We start from the raw sequence: 21,904 nt of genomic DNA, 5'->3' as shown, positions 1-21,904 counted from the left end.
AGGCTGAAAAGTCAAGCTAGTCTTTTCTAAATCCTTTTCTGGTAATGACAAACCTTTGCAAGCTGTACAGGAAAATAAATTACAGAAGGATGTTAGATCATCTGCTTTTCATTATCTTTTTACAGGAACAGCAAAGATGATGTTATTAAATTCTTATTAATATTGTTAGCAGAGCAATATGATTATGAAAATTAACAAATATTAAAATTAATACACATGAATATTTCTAAGTAGTAGTAGATTTCCAAACTTTTTACTACCACTCAACTGGGAAATAGTGCACAGTAAAAGCAAACAATGTAAGGAAGTAGCAGAGTAAAGTATTCACATCGAAATGATGTCAAGTAGAAGCTGGGTAATGCAGTTTCAGCATAACAATAAGGAACTGCTGAAAAATGTGAAAGAAAAGGGAGTAAAGCAGTGAATTTGTTTGTTTTTGTAAGCAGAAAACTCTGCAGTAGCATTTTAGCTCAAGGAGTACAGACTTGAACGTTAAGAAACACATACTGAGTGACTGAATGTACAAACAAGTATTAAATGACGCACTACCACACTGCAGATCTAATGAAGTGTCCAGCATCTCTGTACGAAGGACCGTTCTGCAGGAGCCCCAGATAGCCACAGTAATCCCACTTGCCCAGACCAGAGCCAGTTGCCCGCCTCCAGCAACTGTTTCTGCCATGGTGCCTATAGCAAGTCACTTCCCTCTCCCTTTCCTTAACGCCTCAAGTACTTTAATTTCCTTAAATACCTCTTGATGTGCTTCTGGAAGGCATACGTAATATAGAATTGCTTTGAGATTCTCTGAATGTTAGCATGGGTCAGAAGGTGGTTACCTTTACCAAAGCATCTCAAGGAGAGCTCTCTATTTTGGATCAGTCTTCTAGACATACCCGCGGGAGGTGACAGCCAGACGGATGCTCGGTTGTAGTGTCACCTGCGCAAGGAACAGCAGTGCGATGCTGAAGCACTTTGACTTGCCCTTGCAGAAACTGTTCACCTTTTTTTCAGTAACCCATAAAAGCGAAGTAATGTGGAGAATAAGGCCACGTGGTCTGTTAGGGGGAGGTTTCCCCCCTCGGCCTTCAAGCAAGAAGCCGTGAACAGTTGTGCTCAGTTTACTACAAGGGAAGCTGCCAACGCCAGACAAGTTTGTGTCTTCTCTTAGCTCTTCAGCCCAGCCTCAGTCCATCTCCACGGCTGTTGGGACTCGCCCTACATTTCTTAAGCCTGCTTGTGGTAATACGACTCCATTTAAAGTAACTTCAAAAGTGAAAGCCTGGTATTAACCACTTTTTGTTGTCTGAGAATTTGTATCTCTTGCTACTGATGTCTTGGTTTCCATAAAGGAAGGGCTCAAAAGACACCTTTTGCAAGCGAGTTCAAGGAAAAAATGGATACTGAGAGTTCATGCTTCGCTATTTTTGTGTTGGGTGTGGTGCGTACGTAGCTAACGTATATGGGGCTGGTTTATGGTGATGCCCACAAACCTGCCTCCTCCCCCGGCAGGAGCTGAGAAGGCCGAGAGCACCCAGCGAGACGGTGCCGGGCGGGCACCGCGCGCGGTCACAGCCGCGGACCTGAGCCGACCACGCGGCTCTCCCCAACCACGCAAGACCTGCCACCCAGGCCAAGGCTGACGAGGCGTTTCCGCAAAGTCCACTCAGATGGGTGGCTCAGGTACACACAGGTAAACATTTTGCTTCCTCCAATATAATTTTTTACTGAAGGACAAATACTGTTCACTAAATATGACTCATTTCAGTCCTCAGCTAACAAAAGAAATGGTATGAATGACCCTGAGCTGCTTCAGTCGTTAGCCAGCCAGCCAATTTCTAATCTCTGAGGACACTGATTTGAGGTGATCTGGATAATTACTGACACAGCATCCTTCAGCATATACAGGTCCCAACAAACAGGCAGTATATGGCAATGCTTTATATTAACTACATTTGCTTCTACAGTTATCATGTCTGGGCTGAAAAGCAAAGGAGAGGACAAAGTCTGCTACTTTAAATACATTCCTGGTACGGAGCAGGCAATGACTTCATTTTTAGGCAATACAAATCTGATTACAATGGGAAAATATTCTTCTGAAAAAGGAGCCAATGGCTGAGTAAAGCGTTTAGAAAATGTACAAAGAAAGGAATTGCGGATTGCTCTGGAAGGAAGCTACTCCCTGTTGTACCCACAAATTACAAAAACAACTAATCACAAATACAGTGATTTTGTATCCTCCTCCAAGACACTTCAGAGATTCCAGTCCTTCTATCAATGATAAATGATGAAGATTAGGAAAAAACCTTTGCTGCAGGCATGCTATTTAACAGCTGCAGTGTTTCAGGCACCTTATTCTTTAGGTGTTAGTGCTGGGAGAGGGACAGCAGCTACATAGCCCAGAGAGGTGGCAGATGCCCCATCCCTGGAAACGTTCAATGGATGGGGCTCCGAGCAACCTGCTCTAGTTGAAGATGTCCCTGCTCCTTGCAGGGGGGTTGCACTAGATGACCTTTAAAGGTCCCTTCCAACCCAAACTATTCTATGATTCTATAAACATTTTAATACAGATCAGAAGTGCTCTTCCGAAGGGAACCTGAGTGTCCCTTCCTACCAAGATGTGGCTTGCACTACAACGCAGCCTCTGGGTGCTTGTCACACGATGGACCAGTCTGAGGGTGCATTGACTGGAATGAGCATGAACTGAGAGATGCACCTGAGGTGCACACCATGTGCCCCAACCACAAACAGGCTTTCAGCCAGTCCAAAACAAAACCCAACCAGATTCATATAGTGTGGAGAAGGTCTGGTCCTCAGCAGCAGTCCTGATCCAGTCTCATCAGCGTGTCTACATAGCACTAATTGCTAAGATAGACATAACCTGAAAGGATGGTTATTTTGACTCAATATGCCAAGACTTATAAGTAGACCTTTGCTTAGGTTTAAACTTAACCAGAAGCCATACTTTAAATTTACCAAAGGTAGTATAAGTACTGGAGGGCATATTTTTCTACAGAAGACCACTATGTTTGAGAGCGTGGATATGTACCCTACACTATTGCCTGCAGAAAACTTTTTTCCCCCACTCAAATCCATGTCATTAACACATGAGCTACAAGTCATCCTGCCTTCTGGTGAGAGAATTTTTCACCCTCAAACTTTTGTCATAATTGAGGTAAATCCTGATTTGCTAACTACTCGGGAAATTTATTTATTTACAGAGAAATAATAAGAAGGAAGTTAATGTATTTACTTCCAGGAGATTTTTATTAAAATGTATTTTTAATACCTCTGCCGCCTCTTTTTTGGGGTCAGTGAAAGCACGGAAAAACTCTCTCAGAAATTTCTATTCTGCTGAAGGCCAATTTAATCAAAAAACACCCAGAGTAACTTTTGTTTTTACCAGTTCTACTTGACAGATGTTTTCTGCCTACAGGGGCACTATGTTACAGAAGTGTTGAGATCTGAATGCTATCAAAGTTGGTACACACTTAAATGTGTAAAATAAGCCTTCTCAGTTCCACATTAGATTCTCATGTGAAATATTACAGTTTTAAGCAAGTGCCAATGAAACCGAAGCACTCTGCTTCAAAACTTCTCCATAAAATATTTTAATGATCCAGCTACGCATGAGTATAGCTTTCTAAAGGTCTTCTGCAAAACCATAAATTCTCTGTTCTGACAGATTTTAGAGTCTCATGCCATTAGCCTAACTTTTAAGATTAAGTGCTGTAAAAGTTTAACCACTAATTCTGATGCTTCTAGCTTCTTTCCTCTTTTCAGTGTTCATGCTTAGCTATTTTTGAGTAACATAGAAATGTCAGCCTTAAATTAGGAAGTACTTTGCCTGAGCCAAAAGTGATGGATTTTACTAAGTGACTTGATAGACTTTTAGAGGCTCTTTATATGCTCCAAGGTTTGCATTCCACATTTATTCTGAAGGTCAATTGCCAAGAGAATGAACTGTGTAACAAAGAGGCTATCAGCTCAGTAGATAAAGTGAACAGATGCCTAAATCCCCGGGTAGATGAGTATTTGGGTGCTATTTGTCCACAGGAAGCCTGGTAATCTGCTAGAGCTCGGTACAGCTTGCCGCAGCAGTGCGCGGCATCCTGGTGCTGTGTTATGACTGTTGCAAAGGACCGTGCTATCACACATGACCAGACAAATACAGCGTAACACAGGAATGCACCGGATCCGTGGGCTGCTTCAGGGACCGGAGCAGGGTGGCTGCTAGCTTGCCATTTTCTGTGGTAAGAAATGGATATGAAAAGTGAAGAGATTTCCTGATGCTGTAAGTCTCCTTGATGCTGAGACTTAATGAGCAACACTTAAAACTTGCCTTTGGGCATCCTCCAAAGAGCAAAGCAGCGTCTGACTTCCCTCGTCCCACTGTTCGCAGTGAAAATGAGAGAAGAAGCAGAGGCCCTTTTATTTACGCTCCCAATTATATACCAATATTATAAATGAAACTATTTTAATGGTTTTCAAATCAGTTTAACAGCATACTTAGTAACACCACACTACAATGTTTTTTATATCAGATTATGAAAGATTCATAATCCGTTGTGTGGCCCATCACTGGTCCCAGGTTCGACGGCAGTAGCGATTTCTGAAGGTGCACTAATCAATAGCCAAGAGAGAACCATCAGAATTCTTTTTCTCCCTAACAGCAGCTTCCATCTACTTCTAAAAGCAGTAAGGGGCTTCTTTGCAGAATGCCTTAAATAAGATATGCATAAATGGGACCATTTCCAGTCCATGTTTCAGATGACATGGCCAGTTTGATCCTAGACTCATTTTCGTAACTGACAACACTGTTCCTCCAGCTGATTTCCTCTAGTAATAGATTTCTGATAACAGAGCCTGTAGCCAAGCTAGAAACTATTAACTTCAGACTCAGTTTAGTAAAGTAAGAGATTGAGAAGTTTCTAACCAGTCAGTGGATGTATTAATGGTCTTGTACAGATGGGAAATCTTCTTCTAATTGCTTCTTTCAAATATCTGCAAGTGTAGAACTTTGGCTGACACACAGGAATATTCAGGATCATAGTTCTTGTAGTACTGTAAATTTGTCCCAGTCCTTAGAAAACCAATTAAAAATGCATATTTAGAGGCTTAAAAGAGAAAGTTTGTCAGCCCTAAATACTAGGCTGAGTGCGAAGTTTTACCCGTGTGGAGAGAGAAGGGAGGGGAATAAGCCTTAACATTAAATATTAAAGCTACTGCAACCAGGAACACATGGCAGTCCAGACAGCCCATCATCAGTTAAAGCATGTGGCAAACTCAAACGCCCAATTTAAAGCTGGCAATATAAAGTCTGCGTAGGCTGCCAAAAACCCAGATGTCTCATGCCTGGACGACTCTCCGTTATTGACTCTTCACTTATGGGTCCTGTGATTGATATCCCAAAAGGACAGTGTAAAACGCTCACAATGTAATGTGAGTTATTGTGATCACTGGCATATCTAAGAGCTCTTCTTTTTTTTTTTCTTTAAACAAAAGGTTGAAAATCTTTCTTACCAATTTAAAACACAAAAAATGATGCTTTATATAGTTCATCTTACTATTTCAAGTGCTTTGGACTTATTTGAGCTCAGAATCTGTTACCAATATGACTTAATTTATGGAGAAATTGTTCTTAAGATAGAATATGGAGTTTCTTATTTAATTTAATAAAGTCAGTTTATGGCTAGATAATACAAATATTTGTGTAGAAATGTGGGGTGAGGTTGGGAAATTCTGGTCACAACATGACTTAAAATGCATTACAGTTTCATTCACTTTGGAAAACTTTGTAACTCTTGGAGAAAACAGCTTGTTTACTATCAACTGTCCAACACATGAACTTCTTGAGCCAATATTCCCCAGAATTATTCAGGTTCCTGAATCAATATCTGCATTTTCCCCCACCAATTCAATAGGTAAATAAAAAAATCAGAAAATAAGGTGGCAATGTTACTCATTTTATCTAAAGGAACAACAAAGCTATAAACTTGAAGAACATTCTTTGAGCAGAGAATTAATGCAGTAGGGTTTGGGAGTCCCTTGTGCTACCATGATCTACTTTTTGGGAGCTCTGCTACGCAAAAAATCCAGAGCTCTAATTAGAATGTAAGGTTTTTGCTTTCACCTAGGTAAAAAAAGGTTTAACGCTCTGAACTGGAACTTGTGAAAATCTCACCTATTTGCCTGGTAATCACTTTTTCCTCAAATTAATGAGCGTTCAGTTTTGGCTGGATTCTGATTTCATTGCTGTCACTCCATCAAAACCGCCCTGCAGTACCTTGGCTGCCCTCCCGAGACTAACTGGCAAAGCAGCGACTCTGTTTTCAAAGTTCAAGATGTGGTTACAACTGAGTTATGGCTTGGACCCTTCACGCCGAATGTGGCGCGATGCGTTTGGCTCTTCTACTGGGAGAAGGCACGGAAGACGGCGACGGGGCTACTCCGAAAGGCTCAGCCCACTGACAAAGCACAGCAAATCCCCTTAGTACCGTTCTCCGTGCTGGAGCCCTGTGGTGCCTGTGGTAGTAAGCAGACATTATATGCACTGTCGTAACAACCAACAACTGATTTCCTGAGACGTGCCTTTACATTTGTTTATCGCTCGATTGTTAAAAAGCATTTACCGCGCTGATGATTTGTTAAACATCAATCTGGAATATAGTTTGCTTAACCACAAATGCAGAGATCTCCTTTAAGTATTACGTCTTTGTCATTGAAATACCAAACTCTCCGTTTGAGATTTTAGGTCATTCATTTTGTTTAGACAATTCACTGCTGTGCTCTTAGAAGAAAACACTCCATGCTGCAAAAGTTGGATTTATGAAACATGGTGCAAACATGTTCTGCCTAACAGCAGGCAGACAGCAGATGCCTAGGGCGTTCTGTAATTGCCCTGGGAATACGGTTTCTAAACCATCTCAGATTTATTACTGTAATTTTCATCAGATACCTGATACAGTAAATGCTTCTAAAGGTTTTACAGTTTTTATCTGAAAAAGACAGATTGTTTAGTCTACATTACTGAATGACATCATGCTATTCATACTTTCTGTATGAAAGACAGTTACCTTTGTGTGTGTTGCTTTGACTTAACAGGTTTGGAGGTGTAATGGATGCCTTTCCCATTTCAGAAATGTTGATGCCCATATTTGTATGTATAAAAGAACATATATATTTTTATGTATATATAAAAATACATACGTATATATTTATACATTCATATATCTGAATGTATAAAAACATACATGTAATTTTTAGTGAAAAAGGACATTCCTATCAACTTCATCCAGGATGTGACTTACCTTGGACTGAAAGGAACAGGGTAGATAAAAGTCTCTTGGAGATACTGTTTATGACCTCCTGCTTACCCGCCTCTTTATTGATCACAATTTCCAGCTCTCACTTCCAGAAAACTACTAAAACCAAGCAAATAAACCAAGAAAATCCAAAGGGATCCAGGAGAACAAGATATCAAGTTCTGAAATGTCAGCAGAATCTTCCACTCGGGTATCAGCTATTTCTCAGCCTTGCTCATATCAACCCAACATATTAAGAAATGGAGCTTTGTCTGTTGATACTTGATGGAAACTATCAGTTTATTTCATAAATGAAATTTAGGTTCTTTCCTGCTCCAATAATTCACAAAAATTAACGAAATGCTGAAGAGAGCTGCTAGCTCCTTAAACAAATCATCTGATCAGCATTCTGTCCAACCGAAAACAAAACCCTAAATTGAAAGCATTCATGGTAATGAAAAATTGTTAAGCTGATTTTCACCTGTATAAGACCGCTATTTATCATCCCGGCTGGATTCACTGTTCAAAAGACCTGTGCTAGAGCTGAAACCGCTATTACTTGATTATACTGCAGACACAAGGCAAGAAAGACCCGGAGTTATCTGCCGATCCAGCACGTGGTCAAATGCCCGTCCCTACGCAGAACGGTTCTGCAGGCTGTTTACGACGAGGCACGAGGATGGAGCAGAAGCGGGGTGAGAACTGAGAGGCAGGTACGAGGAAAAGGAGCGGGTTTTTACACAGCAGGCTGTAATCTCAGCTCAGCACCTGCGCAGCCAGCAAAAGGAAAGGTCCTTTGAAAACGACAACTGAGAAACCACGTACATCGTCCTTCTGTGAAAGAACTTTTGATGCCAAATGCTATTTCCATCAGGGAGCTGTTGCTTGCCAAGATATGTCCCCCATGCAGCATCTTCACTAAAAATCTGCTTCTGCTGCTGTAGCACCCAGCAATCTTATCACACAGAGCCTCTAATGTAATTGCTCCCCACCTCAAGGTGAAATGCTGGAACAAGGGAAGGGAAAGATTTGTTTGGTCTACTTAGTGTTGCCGAGTTTTTGGTAGGTAAATAGGATGTAGCTCAATTTGACTGAAACGGACGAGAAGAGTGAGACGAAATTTCACATTAAGAAATATATAATGTTTGTACTGTCTTATGCACAAAGCTTGAAACCCGTGATCAATATTGAACCTCAGCCTTGCTCTATATTTTGGCCTAGAAGAGGACAGCTGCTTTGATATGCCTGAAGGAATGGGATTTAGCAAAATTACAAACTGAAGGGTTTTTTTTTAAATTAGCAGCAACAGTACATGTCCACTACTAAACACTAGAATCAGAACCCAGACACACAGCTGTGTTTATTTTTGTTGTTAGGTAATTTTAAAAAATCCAGCTAAAATCACATTCTCTGCTTTTATACGAATATACACTTAGAAATTAATTTGGCTTTTTTACATTGTACACAGATAAATTCATAACGTGAATTAATTTCCATTTGCAATTATTTCAGTCTATAAAGATGCGATGTGCAAAATATGTGCACACTGAGCTACACTTGATATGTTATGTGAATGAATACCACACAAATTTAGAGCTGTACAAAACCATTAAATTGTGAGCTCCCTATTTCTGCAGCTTCTTTCTTGTTATACTCTCCTTGTGCCCAGCTATGCTTACATAAAGTTTCATGGAAAATGGAGTTGGCACGCTATGTGGCTATGAATAAGCTGCCAAAAACTTGTATTATCCAAGAAGCAGCACAATATATGAGGTGATACTTTGCATTTATATCAGAATTTTGTTTTTTCCATCTCAAATGAAAAATACATCTTTTTGTTGTACTTCCATTTTTCTTTGGTAAAATAGAGAGTGGAGTGACCTAAGCCATACATCAAGACACGTGGCCGAAACAGCAAAGGCCTTTCGGCTTTGGCTGCCACGCTCATCCAACAGACAATGTTTCCTTTGGTTAATCCCTACCGTGACATGAGACAACTCTTCCTTCTTCCACCATAAACTCCAATTTTAAACTCCCCCTTCCCTCTTTCACATGAGTAATAATTAAGCCTAAAACAACAAAACCCCACAGGCAATGGGGACACAAGTCTTGAAGGCAGTGAAGAGTGTTTGGTGTCCTTGCACTGAAAGCAAACTTTCTTGTTTTATGAGCAAGACGTTGCTGCTAAAAGCGAGCATCTGCCTATCCCTCATAGACAACAGATTCCAGTCTTCTCCTGACATTACTTCATTGTACATCTGGTGTTTTATAGCCATGAAGTTTAAAAATAAATACTCTGCATGCAATTTGATAACTTTAAAAATATCACCTTAAATTCTCCCATTTATTTATTCTTGTAAGCAGCGAAGTTTTTTATGCAACAACTGATTTAAAAACTCGTTTTTTGTTTGCTTGAAGTTTGTGTTATTTTTTCTCATAAAAAAGTAATGTTTTCCAGTGGGGCAGAGGGACTGTCCATTGCTAAATACACCCTAATAATTATATTTTTCATTGGCTGCTGTGAAACTCGTCCTCTCAGTGAGATTCCTGCATTTTCCTCCTGCATAAAGTCCTTTTTTTGTTCTGTTTATTTTATATGTTTCAACGGAATGATTATTTAGTATTTTTATTGGCCAGCTATTAGCTACCTCATCATTAAGACTGGATCTCATTAGCTCTAACAAGATAACTAAAATCTGGTAGATCCATTACCTGTAGAATAAACCTTTAAATTAAATGTTGTATCTTGCTTCCCTCAGTTAATGTCACTTCACAGTAAATACACCTGAATATTAGAAACCTCTTTCCTCAGACCTCCTAGTTTTCACAGACCTGTCCTCTTTAACTATCCAGGAGAATGCTTTTTGCCTCCTTTTTGCTTCTTTTTTTGCAGTGTAACTGTGCATCCCGCAGCCGGCGTGACTTGCTGCAGGCTCCGCCAGCAAATGCCTTCGAATTCAAAGACCACCCCCAGTGCAGTTGCCATACGTAAAAGCTTGTGTGTATTTTTTCAGCAGAGATAATGGATGCTGCATTAAAGAAAAACAACGGAGAAAGATCAGATTTCACAGAGCGCAGTGTGGATCCCTTGTTCTCTATAATTCTGGACCCTGAACTGTTTCATGGCACTGTCTTGCTGTCTGCAGATTGGGAGGGCTGATCTGGTCTGACAAGGTAAAACCGGCAGGTTTTCTCCTCACTCTTACAGTTTCATTCAGCAGAAGCAAAAGATCAGGTTTTCCTGGTCCCTGGACCCTTCCAGCCATCACTCCTCAGTGCAGCTTTTCCAGCATTTGGAGAGGTCGCCCCTCATAAAAAGGAGACATAAGGCTTAACTCGTCTTGAGCACTAGTCTATACTGACTCCCTACCACGTAGGAGACTGGCTTTACTTCACTTTTCCATCACTTCCCAGAGGCTTAAGCTAATGAATTTTTCTACGGTTTTGTACTGTTTTCCCATCTGTTTGTGAGCGATACGTGCTAACCATTACAAATCGTTCTCCACTTTGGTCGGGCAGTGGCAGCCTGTGCTGACTACCAGACTTTTTGGGGTGCCTTTTTGTTATCATATAGCCAAAAAATGACATTTAGCTTATGGAGAAGAGATGATAGGTCCAAGGAAAGAGGGAGGGACATAGGAAAAATAACACCTGTGGGTTGCATGCCGCCCACTGGCTGAGGACTAAGCATACGTGGAGGGCCTAGATGCTAGGGTGAGAGGTTGATGGTCCTAAAGTCTTGAGGTCTGTGACACCTGCTAACCTGCTTCTGAACTGCAAAAGCATTTGAACTCACTGGACACCTATTTCCTAATTTGATACACACTTTTGGCAGGTGAGGCCTTGAAAGACATAACTACCTCATGTGACAAACAGCATACATCGTAGAGAGGAGGAAAGGCTGAAGCCCCCCAAGTCCTCCCTCACCAAATTCGAGCCTGAGACACCCACATTTCTGTCTCCATGTTGGCCCAGAACCATCTAGCAAGAGTAGATCAGCATCTTTTGTCATGTGTCTGTCTGACAGAGGTTGATGATGTTGACCAGGTAACGTTTCTCTGCCTGGGGCCTCTGAGAGATACGACAGACCAAACGTGCTCAGACACTGCACAGCCCATGCCAAGCGGACGAGTCTCCGCACAAGACGCGGTCGCCCTTCTGCTGAGCAGAGGAGCCCTGGGTTCCTGTGCTTCCTGCTCCTCGCAGCTGCTTCGGAGGAGAACCACCACTCTCCCCTGGGATGGCTTAGTGTTGAACACAAACAGCTCTTGCAGTAGGGATCAAAACCTGCAAAATTACGTATTTCCCTGCAGTCACAATTCTAGGCTAGGCGTCAGGAAATACAGCAGGAATTATTTTTATGCTGTCGGATAGTGAATATAAAAGCTTTTACCCTTTATATGCCAATGCTTTGATTTCCTCTGAAGCTTTTTTGAATAGGCCATGATTTTAAGACTATATCAAAACTAAGATAACTGGTTTAGGCAAAAGCAAGACAAAAAGAGCCTCAGCTGAACAGACTGAAGGTGAACTAGTGAATTTTTCACAAAGAAAGCAAATTACTTAGACTTTATGTTCTATTAATGATCTCTCTATATACTTTTTAGCATCATCACTACCACAGGCAGATGGATCAGGGATCCGGCCTGTTGGTCACGGAGTGGGATAAAGACACGACGTGCTGTCTTTGTGCCACAGGGCATGTTTACGCCATGTACAGCCGGCAAAGACATGAGCTCATTCTGCTGTGACACTCTGCTTACTAGCCCAGACTTGGCAGAGTGCTTGCATGGTGACTCTTGTTATTTGGTACACGTTTTAGGCAGAGTATGTTCTTGGCTGACACAGTTGAAGTGAACCCAAGGTTTATTTCCCTGTTGAAACTGCACTGTGACAAAAAAAGCAAAGCTCTTAATAAAACGTCCTTATTTAAATGTCTTCCCTGTTTCCTTGACAAATACAGCTATTGTTTGCTTAATACCAACCTATTTAATAAATATAGAGCTTATTTTTCTGTAGATACACTCACGTCAGTCTCATCTGTTACGTAAAGAAGGATTTACAGCTTCTTCAAACATTAGGAACAATGAAGTCCCTTTGCTTCAAAAACCCATGTGTGATGATGGCTAATACCAGGGTTAATGTTTTCTTTGGTTTTGCACTTTTAGGAAGGTCCTTATTTGAAAATGTATCAAATAAGGATACATTAACTGTATCATTAACTGTCCTGAAGGTATCTGAATTATGGTATGATATAAGAAAGCATCCCACTATTCTCTCTGTGAGCCTGAAACACTGATTTGGGATTGTTCCATTGACATTGGTCTGGAGAGGAATCTGGCAGTTGGGACTGATCAGGAATCCAAATTCTGCCGAGGTAAAACCACCGTGTACTCCTTGGAGTTCACACCTGGAATCAACCGGTTTCAGACGACCAGCTCCAGTGCATATGTGCAGGACACCGAGAGGCTTGAGGTACGCAGGCAGGTACAGAAAAACCAGCCGCTCCTGCCCCTTCCCAGTGCCAACACAAAAACCCCAGAGGCTCTGCAGCAGCCACATCAGAGCCTGACAGGCTGAAAGGTAGTCCAGTCAAAAAAAAAAAAAAAAAAAAGGGAAAAAGTGCTTTTTTGCACTCTCTGCTCCTGAAATTGGCTTGCTGCAGGCAGAGGAGTGCCAGTCCCTGAGCAGCAGCTGCACATCTGGAACAGCGGGAGCACAACCGCCTGCCCCGGCAGCAGCTGGACATTGGAGGTTTTAACGGGGTTTGGCTGTATTGCTGCACTGCAGCCTTGGAGTAGCATCTGGTGGTAATCTTGGTAGGAGTACGGTGGAGTAAATCAGAGTGCACCAGTTTTTCATCGGGCCTGCTAAGGTAATTTCTCACATCTGTCCTCAAGGCTTGACTGTCTTTCAGGGTCCTATCCCATACTTACATAATCCAATACATTCAATGCATTAATCTATTAATTTATTTCAGCTAAGTTGTAGTGGTTTAAGTTAACACCTTCAGTGCTCTGGGAGAAAAAAACCCAACAATAACTGTCAAAACATTCACATTTAACATCTGTCTATGGATTACAGTTTTATCATGCATGCCACCTGTCCCTCAAAAAAAAAAAAATCTTCTAGTCCTCTGGCCTAACAAGCCATTATGTTGTCTTGTATTTAAGATGTGACACTGTTTATGCTGCTTACCTGTGGTTTTCAAACCTGTAGGATACTGTAATCATGAGTTATTATCCAAATGCAACACAAAAACCTAAATTAGAAATAAAAAGAGCCTCTTTTTCTCCCTCTGACTCAACCAGGTGTAGCAAACTGTATCATTAACTGTCCTGAAGGTATCTGAATTATGGTATGATATAAGAAACAGCAAGTTTTTCTTAGACTAACTTTACTGTAATAAACCCCCTACAAACTCATTTTCAAGGTCCTTCTTTGGTAGCCCCCCCCATATAGAGGCTGTAACTGAGCTGCAGAACATAAAGAAAAGAAAAAATATTCTGATTTGATTAGATAGTTCTGTTTTTTTCATGGCTGTATTGAAGCAGTCTAGAATATCTTCTCCTTAGCAAGTGCAAGTTCTGTGTATTGCTTTGCCTGGTAACTTTATGGTGTGGCTCCTCTTTAAATAAGCACACTCGCAAGTCCATCGTTCCCTGGGGGAAGAGGGGGCTTGGCAGAACCTTGTTCTCCAGAGCATTCAGCCTGCACGGAGCAGACAGAGGCAGAAGGAACGGGTTCGTACTCCCCGCCGGCTGCTGTACGCCAGCCTGTGTCAGCACCCAGCCCAAAGACCAGGCGTCCTTGCTCCTCCTGGGTGATGAGCACTGCCCGGCTTTGAGGTTCACAAGAAAGCGGTGAAGTTCTTGGCCTTCCTCCTCATTTGGCAAGCTCAAAAGGTGCAAAGTATTAGAAAAAAATGGAATATATTGTCCCCGTCCATTTGTTGGTCTGACTATCTTGCCAGTACAGAGTACTTTGGCTCATCTACCCTCAGGTGCCTTTGCACAAAAAGCAGTTTTAGAGTTTTCTTTGCAGATGCTTTCCTTAGAATCAGTGTCTGTTTAAGGTCCGATTCTGGTCCAATATATTCAGGTGTAAATTAGTAGCACCCTTAAAATCCATGCACATTTTGCTGTAACACCCATATCAAATCAGAAAGACATCTTTGTACTCAACCACGTGAACAAAACCTTTAAGTCAGAATCAAAATTTACTGGAAAAAAAAATTAGGATCGTGCCTAATTGTCTCCAGAAGTTTGCTGTTCCTGCAAATCTGAGACCAGCAGAAGTCCTGTTAAGTTCTGCAAGGAGTTTTGCCTGCAGCAGGGTTTTCAGAGACAGGTCTAATGTATAATTGTAATTATTGGTTCTCATTTTGCAACCAAACCTGCTTATCATGGTCAATAGAACGGCGCGTACAGGATTCACTGGAAATTGTTTTCTGCATGAAAAATAATACTGATAGCATAAATGTGTAAGCTAGGTGGGCAGGGGACAGTAAACAATGCTGTTTATTTTACATTGCTTTGGTGTAGAGGGTCAAACTGCAGGAAAATTCTTCCCATCTCCTGCCTGGGAGCAAAACAAACCATACTGCTTGAACAGTAAAAGTACTGAATGGTGAAGTACCCTGCCTGTTTTCAGTTTTCCCTGCTATATGCATACTCCCAGCAGGTTTTGCTTACAGGACTACTGAACAGATGCCAAATGTATGATCAGCATATCTGTTTCTTTCTTGACTTTTGCCTGAACATTATGCACACAGCGCACCGTTAAGTACTATGTTCTACAGTAGAAGAGGGAGTACAATTTCTGTTATGTATTCAGAGGCAAAATTAAGGAGAAAAGACAAGTGAAGGACAGTTCTGCAAAACACAGATGACACAGTTTACCTCCTGGAGACAGTGAGAAATGATTAATGGTGGCCGTTCACCTTCAACTGGGTAGAGCAATAAACATCTCCTATGGCATTTTGACCATGTAAGGCCATTTCAGATACATGGATGACATTTTTACAGATACTAGGATTTCAGGAGACCTTAGGATCCTGTTTATTGTGCAGTGTGGGATACAATCCTATGCAGTGTGTGAAACTACAGTTCCCTACAAATTATTGGCAATGTATTCAAGAAAAGCAGATTTTTAGCCTCCCTTTTTCAGATTTGCTCCTTCTAGAACCACGATTTTCCTTCTGGACTACAAGTAAGTTTCACCATCTTTCATGTGAATTGCTCACATATTTTCAATTCCTTTTTTTTAATAAAAAACTCATATGTAAGTAATTTATATAGTAGCTATTCCCTGTTAAGTGCTTGTTAAAAGTCCTGTACAAAACAATTCAGAGTTGAGAACTTCATTTTAAGAAGCCCACGAGTGACTCTGGGACAGTGAAGTCACTGCAACAGAAGCTGGAAGTGGGTACAGTGTAGAAGTGGGAGCTTTACAGTTCACTGCAACTAGTACCAGAAGCTCTGGGAAAAGCTGTATTTCCCTGCATGCTTACTTCCATGAGACAGTGAAGCTGGTGGATTCAAAGTGGTTGCTTTAGACTGAGGGTCTAGATGGATTTGATGCATGAATTCTCTTTTTTTTCTAAGTATCTTTGTCTAAGTACACCTTAAATGTATCCTGGTTTTTGCAGAACATAATTGTTGGACTCAAAACCAAGCCTGAACATGAATTTTCTTTAATAATATACTACATTCCCACTAATAACATATATACTTTTAAAAACGAGGAAAGTATAAACATTTACTGGAATTGGTTTTACACTTCCCAGAGAATCATTCTTACTTGGAAGACCATAGGTTTCACCTAATGTAGGAAACCCAGGAAAGGTTCAGAGCTCCCACGTATGTGTGCAAGCTTTGCCCATGTCCTGATTTTTTATGCCTTCCCTTACTCCCCATGCTTTCTGTCCCTCTCTTCCACCTGCAGAGGCCAGCCAGGAACCACAGCACCACCCAATGGGGTCCCAATTTGGGCATGTAAGGGACCAGGCTCACATGGTGATGTGAACCTGGAGATCAGCTCAGACACAGCTGTTAACGAACTGGGAGCCTCCTTGCCTGGCATTCACTTCCCCTGGGTAATGTGGATGTGCACTGTTGCTCCAATTGTTTAAAAAAAAAGAAGTAAAAAGGGGAAAGGAAGAGCAATTGAAACACTTCATTTTTCTCACTTATAATGAGAAGGGCAGAGAGGCTTTAAAAGGCAAATCTATCATGGACTTAGAAGAGAAAAAGAATCAAAATTTGGCAGAAGTTTTTTTTTCCTCTAGAACATAAATGATACTGTGCAGGGGGAATATCAGGTGATGAGAAAGCACAAAATTAGAGTTGCGGTGTTGGGACAAGAATAGGTATAGAGGTCCCAGAGTTCTGGATTTCACTGAGCTGTGCTCTTTTCAGTGGTGCTTTGATTACAGAATTATCAGTTATTTGAAAAGAGGATACTTAAAATTGTTTGCGCTAGAGAGCTCACAGCTTTTCACCTTTTAAAAGCTCCCTGACACCACCCAGAGAAGCACTAAGTGTGGTTTTCATCTGAATGAATATGATTAATTTCCTTCTAATGCTGGTGGTGTGCTTTCCAAATGCTTTTTTTGCCAGTTGTGTGTGTGTCATTTTACTTTGACTTGGGTGTGGGGAAGGAGAGCTGAGAAGCTGAGAGCAAGAACATTTTTTACACAGCAAAGCAGATCTTTTAGTCCCCAATTAAAACATTTGGAAAAAATCTGCAGAGGGGAACAGCACAGAAGGAGTTCCTTTCCACTTCTCAATTCCCTCAGCAACTTGTTTTCGTCACACTCCCATGTGTTTTTTCCGTGAGACAGAACAATTGCCATGTATTGTGTTTAAGGTATTGTGGGATCAGAGGCACTTAGCTATGGTATGTAGGGGTATTAATGGGCATTAAAATACTTGAAATTTGCTGAATGGTCTCACATTTGCTATCTGTGCTTGTCTACATGAGCAGTTGGTTTATGCAATTTTCAGGATGTGATGTCCCAGTAGCATATTATATCTTGGGTTACAGAACCCTTTTTGAAGTTTTCAGCTTCCTTTTTATCCATCTCAGCATCACTCCCAGATTATTTTACGCCGTTGTTACACAATAATGTAAGCATGTACCATAGCCTTCACCGGACCAAGAGAAAGGACAATTATCTGCAGCACTGCAGCCTCCAGAAGAATAACATTTTGGAGGAGTTAACATCTCGATGCAGTATTTAAAAAGACTCCAAAACCTCCAACAAAAACCTCAGAGAAGAACTGGCCAAGTTTTTTCAGCCTTTGCCTGCATTTGGTTATTTGAGATGAGAGCAGAGGTGAGATGAGGCACACTTCTGAAAAGGCTTCGGAAGAACAGAAAGTGGGGTAGAAAATGGAGGGAACATGCCCAACCGCCATGTACAGGTGGAGGTAGATAAGCTGGAGTAGAAAGATCTTAGTAGTGTTTTTTAAAGAACAAATGAGAGAGAGGCTTTTTGTCCTAAGAAATCTTGACCTGCCAATGGAAGTCATCTCCTTCTTCATATGATTCCTAAGAGATTAGGAAGATTGCTGCATTCGTTCAAAAAACCCACAAAAAGTCCACCTCCTCCAGTACCCTACTCTGTAAAACTGTCAAAAGACAAGGAAGAGCGACAAGGAGGCAGAAGTGTATGATACTACCGCTGAGTACTCTCCCAACCTACATTTACTTTCAAGGCAGTGATCTCCTGGGCTGGATGTCATTTCAGCAGCATACCTAGTAACTTGCTCTTCCACAGACCTGTCAACCCCCCTTGAATCCTTGTAAACATTTCACATCCTTCGGCAAGGATTTCCACAGGTCTCACACCTGTGGGGTGAAGAAGTTTCTTTTCAACCTGGTTCCTACTAGATACGTTTTACGCCTCCTACTTCTGTAACCGGAAGAAATAGTGAACAACCGATCTCTATCCACCACCTCCACGTCACTCAAAGCTTGTAGACATCTGTTAGGCCCTAAATTATTTCTATCAGAGACCAAAGCTTACTTGGTTATTTCAGGCACTTAAATCATTCCATACATTTGGTTATCCTTGTTGCCTCTATTGAACGTCTGGTAATGACCTCCTGGAGTATCCTTCTTGAATATACCACATATATTGTCCAAACCCTGATGCGTACCTTCCCATGCCTATCTCCCCGGGAACTGCTGATTAGCAGTGTCTTTTAGAGGTGAAGGCTCCAAGCTCCTCTTGAGTTCCTGCAGGCACAAGAGCACAGCGACAGGCTGAACTCCTGTGTGTTGTGTGAGGCAGCAAAAGGCAAATACACCTGTGCCTCCATCTTTGCAAGAACTCAGTGGGCATGAGAGCTGCTACTTCTTTACTGAGACTCCCCAACTATTCGTTGGCTTCCCAAAGGTATCTGGAATGCATTTGCTTAAAGATGTGTCCATGTGGCATACTGGGCCTGCTCTGAACACAGTTTGGAGAAGTCAGTTTGGAGAAACATGTGCAATACCAATTAATTGTCTTAGGTCAGAGTCCTCAGCTAAAGAGCTATAATTGCTCTGTGCCTCCTAGTACTGGCCTGAGTTTGAAAGAAATGTTTTCCATTGCTTTTTTTCTCTCATCCTTTTGCCCTAATTATATTTATGCCTTTCCCCTATATGGTACAGCTTCTGACACGATAGAAATGACTAGGATTGAAACACATTTCTTACCACAAAATGAAGTCAGGTGGTTGGGACACCCCTTTTAAGGATAAACATTAGAAAACTATATTCACCTCCTGATCGTCTTTCTCAGAAAAAAAAACCGCTACCAAATTTTTTTTCCCCTTGGGTGATGACCAGGTTCAGCCGTGATGGCAATACCTGCTCAGCTGTTTCTAATCAATCGCACACATGGAGGAAATTAAATGATCCTCCCCAGGACACTGGGCTGATGACAGAAAATGGGAAGAACAAGATATATTCATAATTCTAAAGAAACCTCATCCTGCTTCAAACTAATTTTTCATCCTCTTTTATTGACACAAATAATGCCAGGATAGTAGAAATGGAAAAGATCAGTAGAGTGGGAAAACTATCAGGTTATTTTTCCAGTTTGCATTACACATGTGGTACACATTCTGGTTTCCGTTACAAATGTGACCACATTGTCATCAAGGCTTGTAAATGTATCTTGGCCCCCTACCACAACCGTCTATTGACCAAGACTTTTTATAATGAACTCTAGCCTTTTTTTTTGACTAGTGATTTTTGTTGTGCTTGCCCAAATTCTGGAATGGGGCAAGAATTTGGCAGTTTTCCAGACCAGACTCTATGCGAAAGCTTCTAGGACAGGGATCAACAGGGAGAGTTTGGGTGGGTCTTTCGCATGTCACCCACAGCACATAAAATGCTTAAACAAGAAAATGATTTTTAAAACTTTAACAAAGTTAGTGAATCACATAAATTGGAAGAGGTACAATACTTGAATCTACGTGCATTTTTTTCTATTTTAACTAACTTGATTATAGATTGACAATCTCACCTAAACCTAGAGGATATTAAAACGCGCATTTTGACATCTCGTACATTGATCAATAGCTAGCTCATGTAACTAATATTCTGAAAAAGTTATGTACCAGCACTGGGAATGTGTTATTCATCTCAATGTTATCTGCAAATAAATTGAATACAATCTTGAATTTCAAAAAATTGTGTCTTACTGAGACCATGACTGCGCAATGGGCTCCGGACAGAGAGAAACAGTGCTGCTGCACAAAACTTATGGCTTTAAAGAACAGTTTAGTTTTCCATCCTGTTCCTTTCTGGCACTGCCAGGAGGGCTCCTGACTGGGGGGGGCAGTTTGGTTTCGCAGTGCAGAGAGATACTGGGACACAAGGAACTGAACAGAGATGGTGAAACAGCTGTCAATTGTTTAACTACTTTCTATCACTAATAGTGACCCAGGGGTGAATGGCTTCGTATTACGTTACCAAATCCTTGAAGCTCAGCGCATGGTTTTTTTGAACTTCATTTTAGTAGTGGAATTTCCATGCCTGGTTGGCTACTTCAATAAAATAAAAATATAGCTTCTCCTTCCACAGGGAGGTGTGCTTATCCTGAGGAATTTGCTGGTCAGTTTGAATGAATGTATGTGAATATTATTTGAATGTATTTGAATATTTGAATATACTGTATGTGAAAAGATGCCACTGGCTTCTAATGCTCCTATATTTGACTGTCTTTTCACTTGCATCATAAACCTATCAGTTTTGTTAAATACTTTATAAAAACAAAGTCTTTAAACTAGGCAAAAAGAACACATACTTTGGAAGCAAAGCCTAGCAACGATACAACAGTTTGCTTTTTACTACTACTTAGTTCAATCTTCCTAACACAATTTGCACTGCAAATGAAAAAAAGGGAAAAAAGTCTACTTTGAAGTACATGTAAAAGACTTCACTTGCTTACAGGGAGCTTAATCAAGTTCCCTTATTGGTTACGCTTTTCATGCACTAAGTAAGACTGCACATTGTTCAACCTTTTCAAAAAACAACTGTAAATTCCATTAAAATTGTCACCTAAAGGAAAATACAAACCTTCGTTCATTTCAGAGCACGGTGAAGCCCCTAAAACTTTTTTTTCCCCTCCTTCCTGCACAATCGCAATTTCTCTTTCTACAAGAACACTAAAACTTTTTGGGTTGGTTTCCCCCCCGATGGAGCATCCTTCCTGTTGCTAGCAGAGACTTCCAGTGCCTATCGCAAGAAAGCGCCGGAGCGTCGCTACAGCGGGGTGGAAACCAGCGCGCCGGCGGCTCGGCCGCGGAAGGGCAGCCCGGGCGCGCACACCAGCCGGTTCCCGCCTGCGGCGCTGCTGGGGAAGCGGAGCGGAGGGGGGGGGCGGGCGGACTTACCCGGCGTAGCGGCCGCGGTGGGCGCGGAGCGGCAGCGCAGCCTGGAGGCAGAGCAGACAAAGGGGCAGGAGAGCGGCAGGGCGCCGGCGGAGCGGCGCGGTGCGGAGCCGCATGCTGCGGCGCGGTGCGGGACCGCCGCCGCCCGCCCCAGGTGGCGGCTGCCGCGCAGACAAAGCCGGCGCGGAGGCGGGGAGGGGGGCCGGGAGCAGCGGGGCGGCCGGAGGTGCCGCCGGTCGCCGGCGGCGAGGGGAGAAAGCCGGGGGAGGACGTCGCCCGCAGCCCCGCCGGGGCACGGCGACGGGGCGGGGAGGGGCGCGCCCGCCCGCCCGCCGGAGGGGACTGGGGGGGCCGTGGGCTGGCAAGGGCCGGGCGGCGGCGAGCAGCCCCCCGCGGGCACGTCGGCTCGGTCGGGAGCGGCGGGGCGGGCTGCGGCGGCAGGTGCTGCGGCACGGCCGGCGGGCGGGGGGCGGTCAGCGCGCAGGGAGAGGCAGCGGCGGGTTGTGGCCGCGGTTTTCCCGCTTGGGCGAAAGAGTTGAGTGTGATGCGAGGGCAGAGACACGCTTACGTCAAACATCAGCGGCGGAGAGGCCATGAGGAGCCACGAAGGGAGGAGAAAGCGGGATTTCAAGTTACCAGTGTGGCCAAAAGTCTTGGGCCTGAGTTGCGGGATGGGGAGGAGAGACTGCTATAATAAAATAAAACTCAGCATTC

The 21,904-nt window shown here is 42.4% G+C and overlaps 1 protein-coding gene across 1 annotated transcript in view; it reads right to left on the bottom strand.

Moving 5' to 3' along the window:
* Positions 1–21,676, bottom strand: part of CPA6 (carboxypeptidase A6) — a gene marked incomplete at its 3' end in the record, with an annotated part of 84,504 nt that extends 62,828 nt beyond the window's left edge. Inside the window, exon 1 of the mRNA XM_082014652.1 lies at positions 21,194–21,676. Coding sequence (XP_081870778.1) covers positions 21,194–21,306 — 113 coding nt within the window. The 5' untranslated portion in view covers positions 21,307–21,676. The remainder of the gene's footprint in view (positions 1–21,193) is intronic.
* Between the last annotated feature and the right edge of the window lie 228 nt (positions 21,677–21,904).

The sequence above is a fragment of the Phaethon aethereus genome, assembly GCF_964289735.1.
Source record: "Phaethon aethereus genome assembly, chromosome: 2".
NCBI lineage: Eukaryota > Metazoa > Chordata > Aves > Phaethontiformes > Phaethontidae > Phaethon > Phaethon aethereus.
This window is presented reverse-complemented; position numbering and strand designations above follow the sequence as displayed.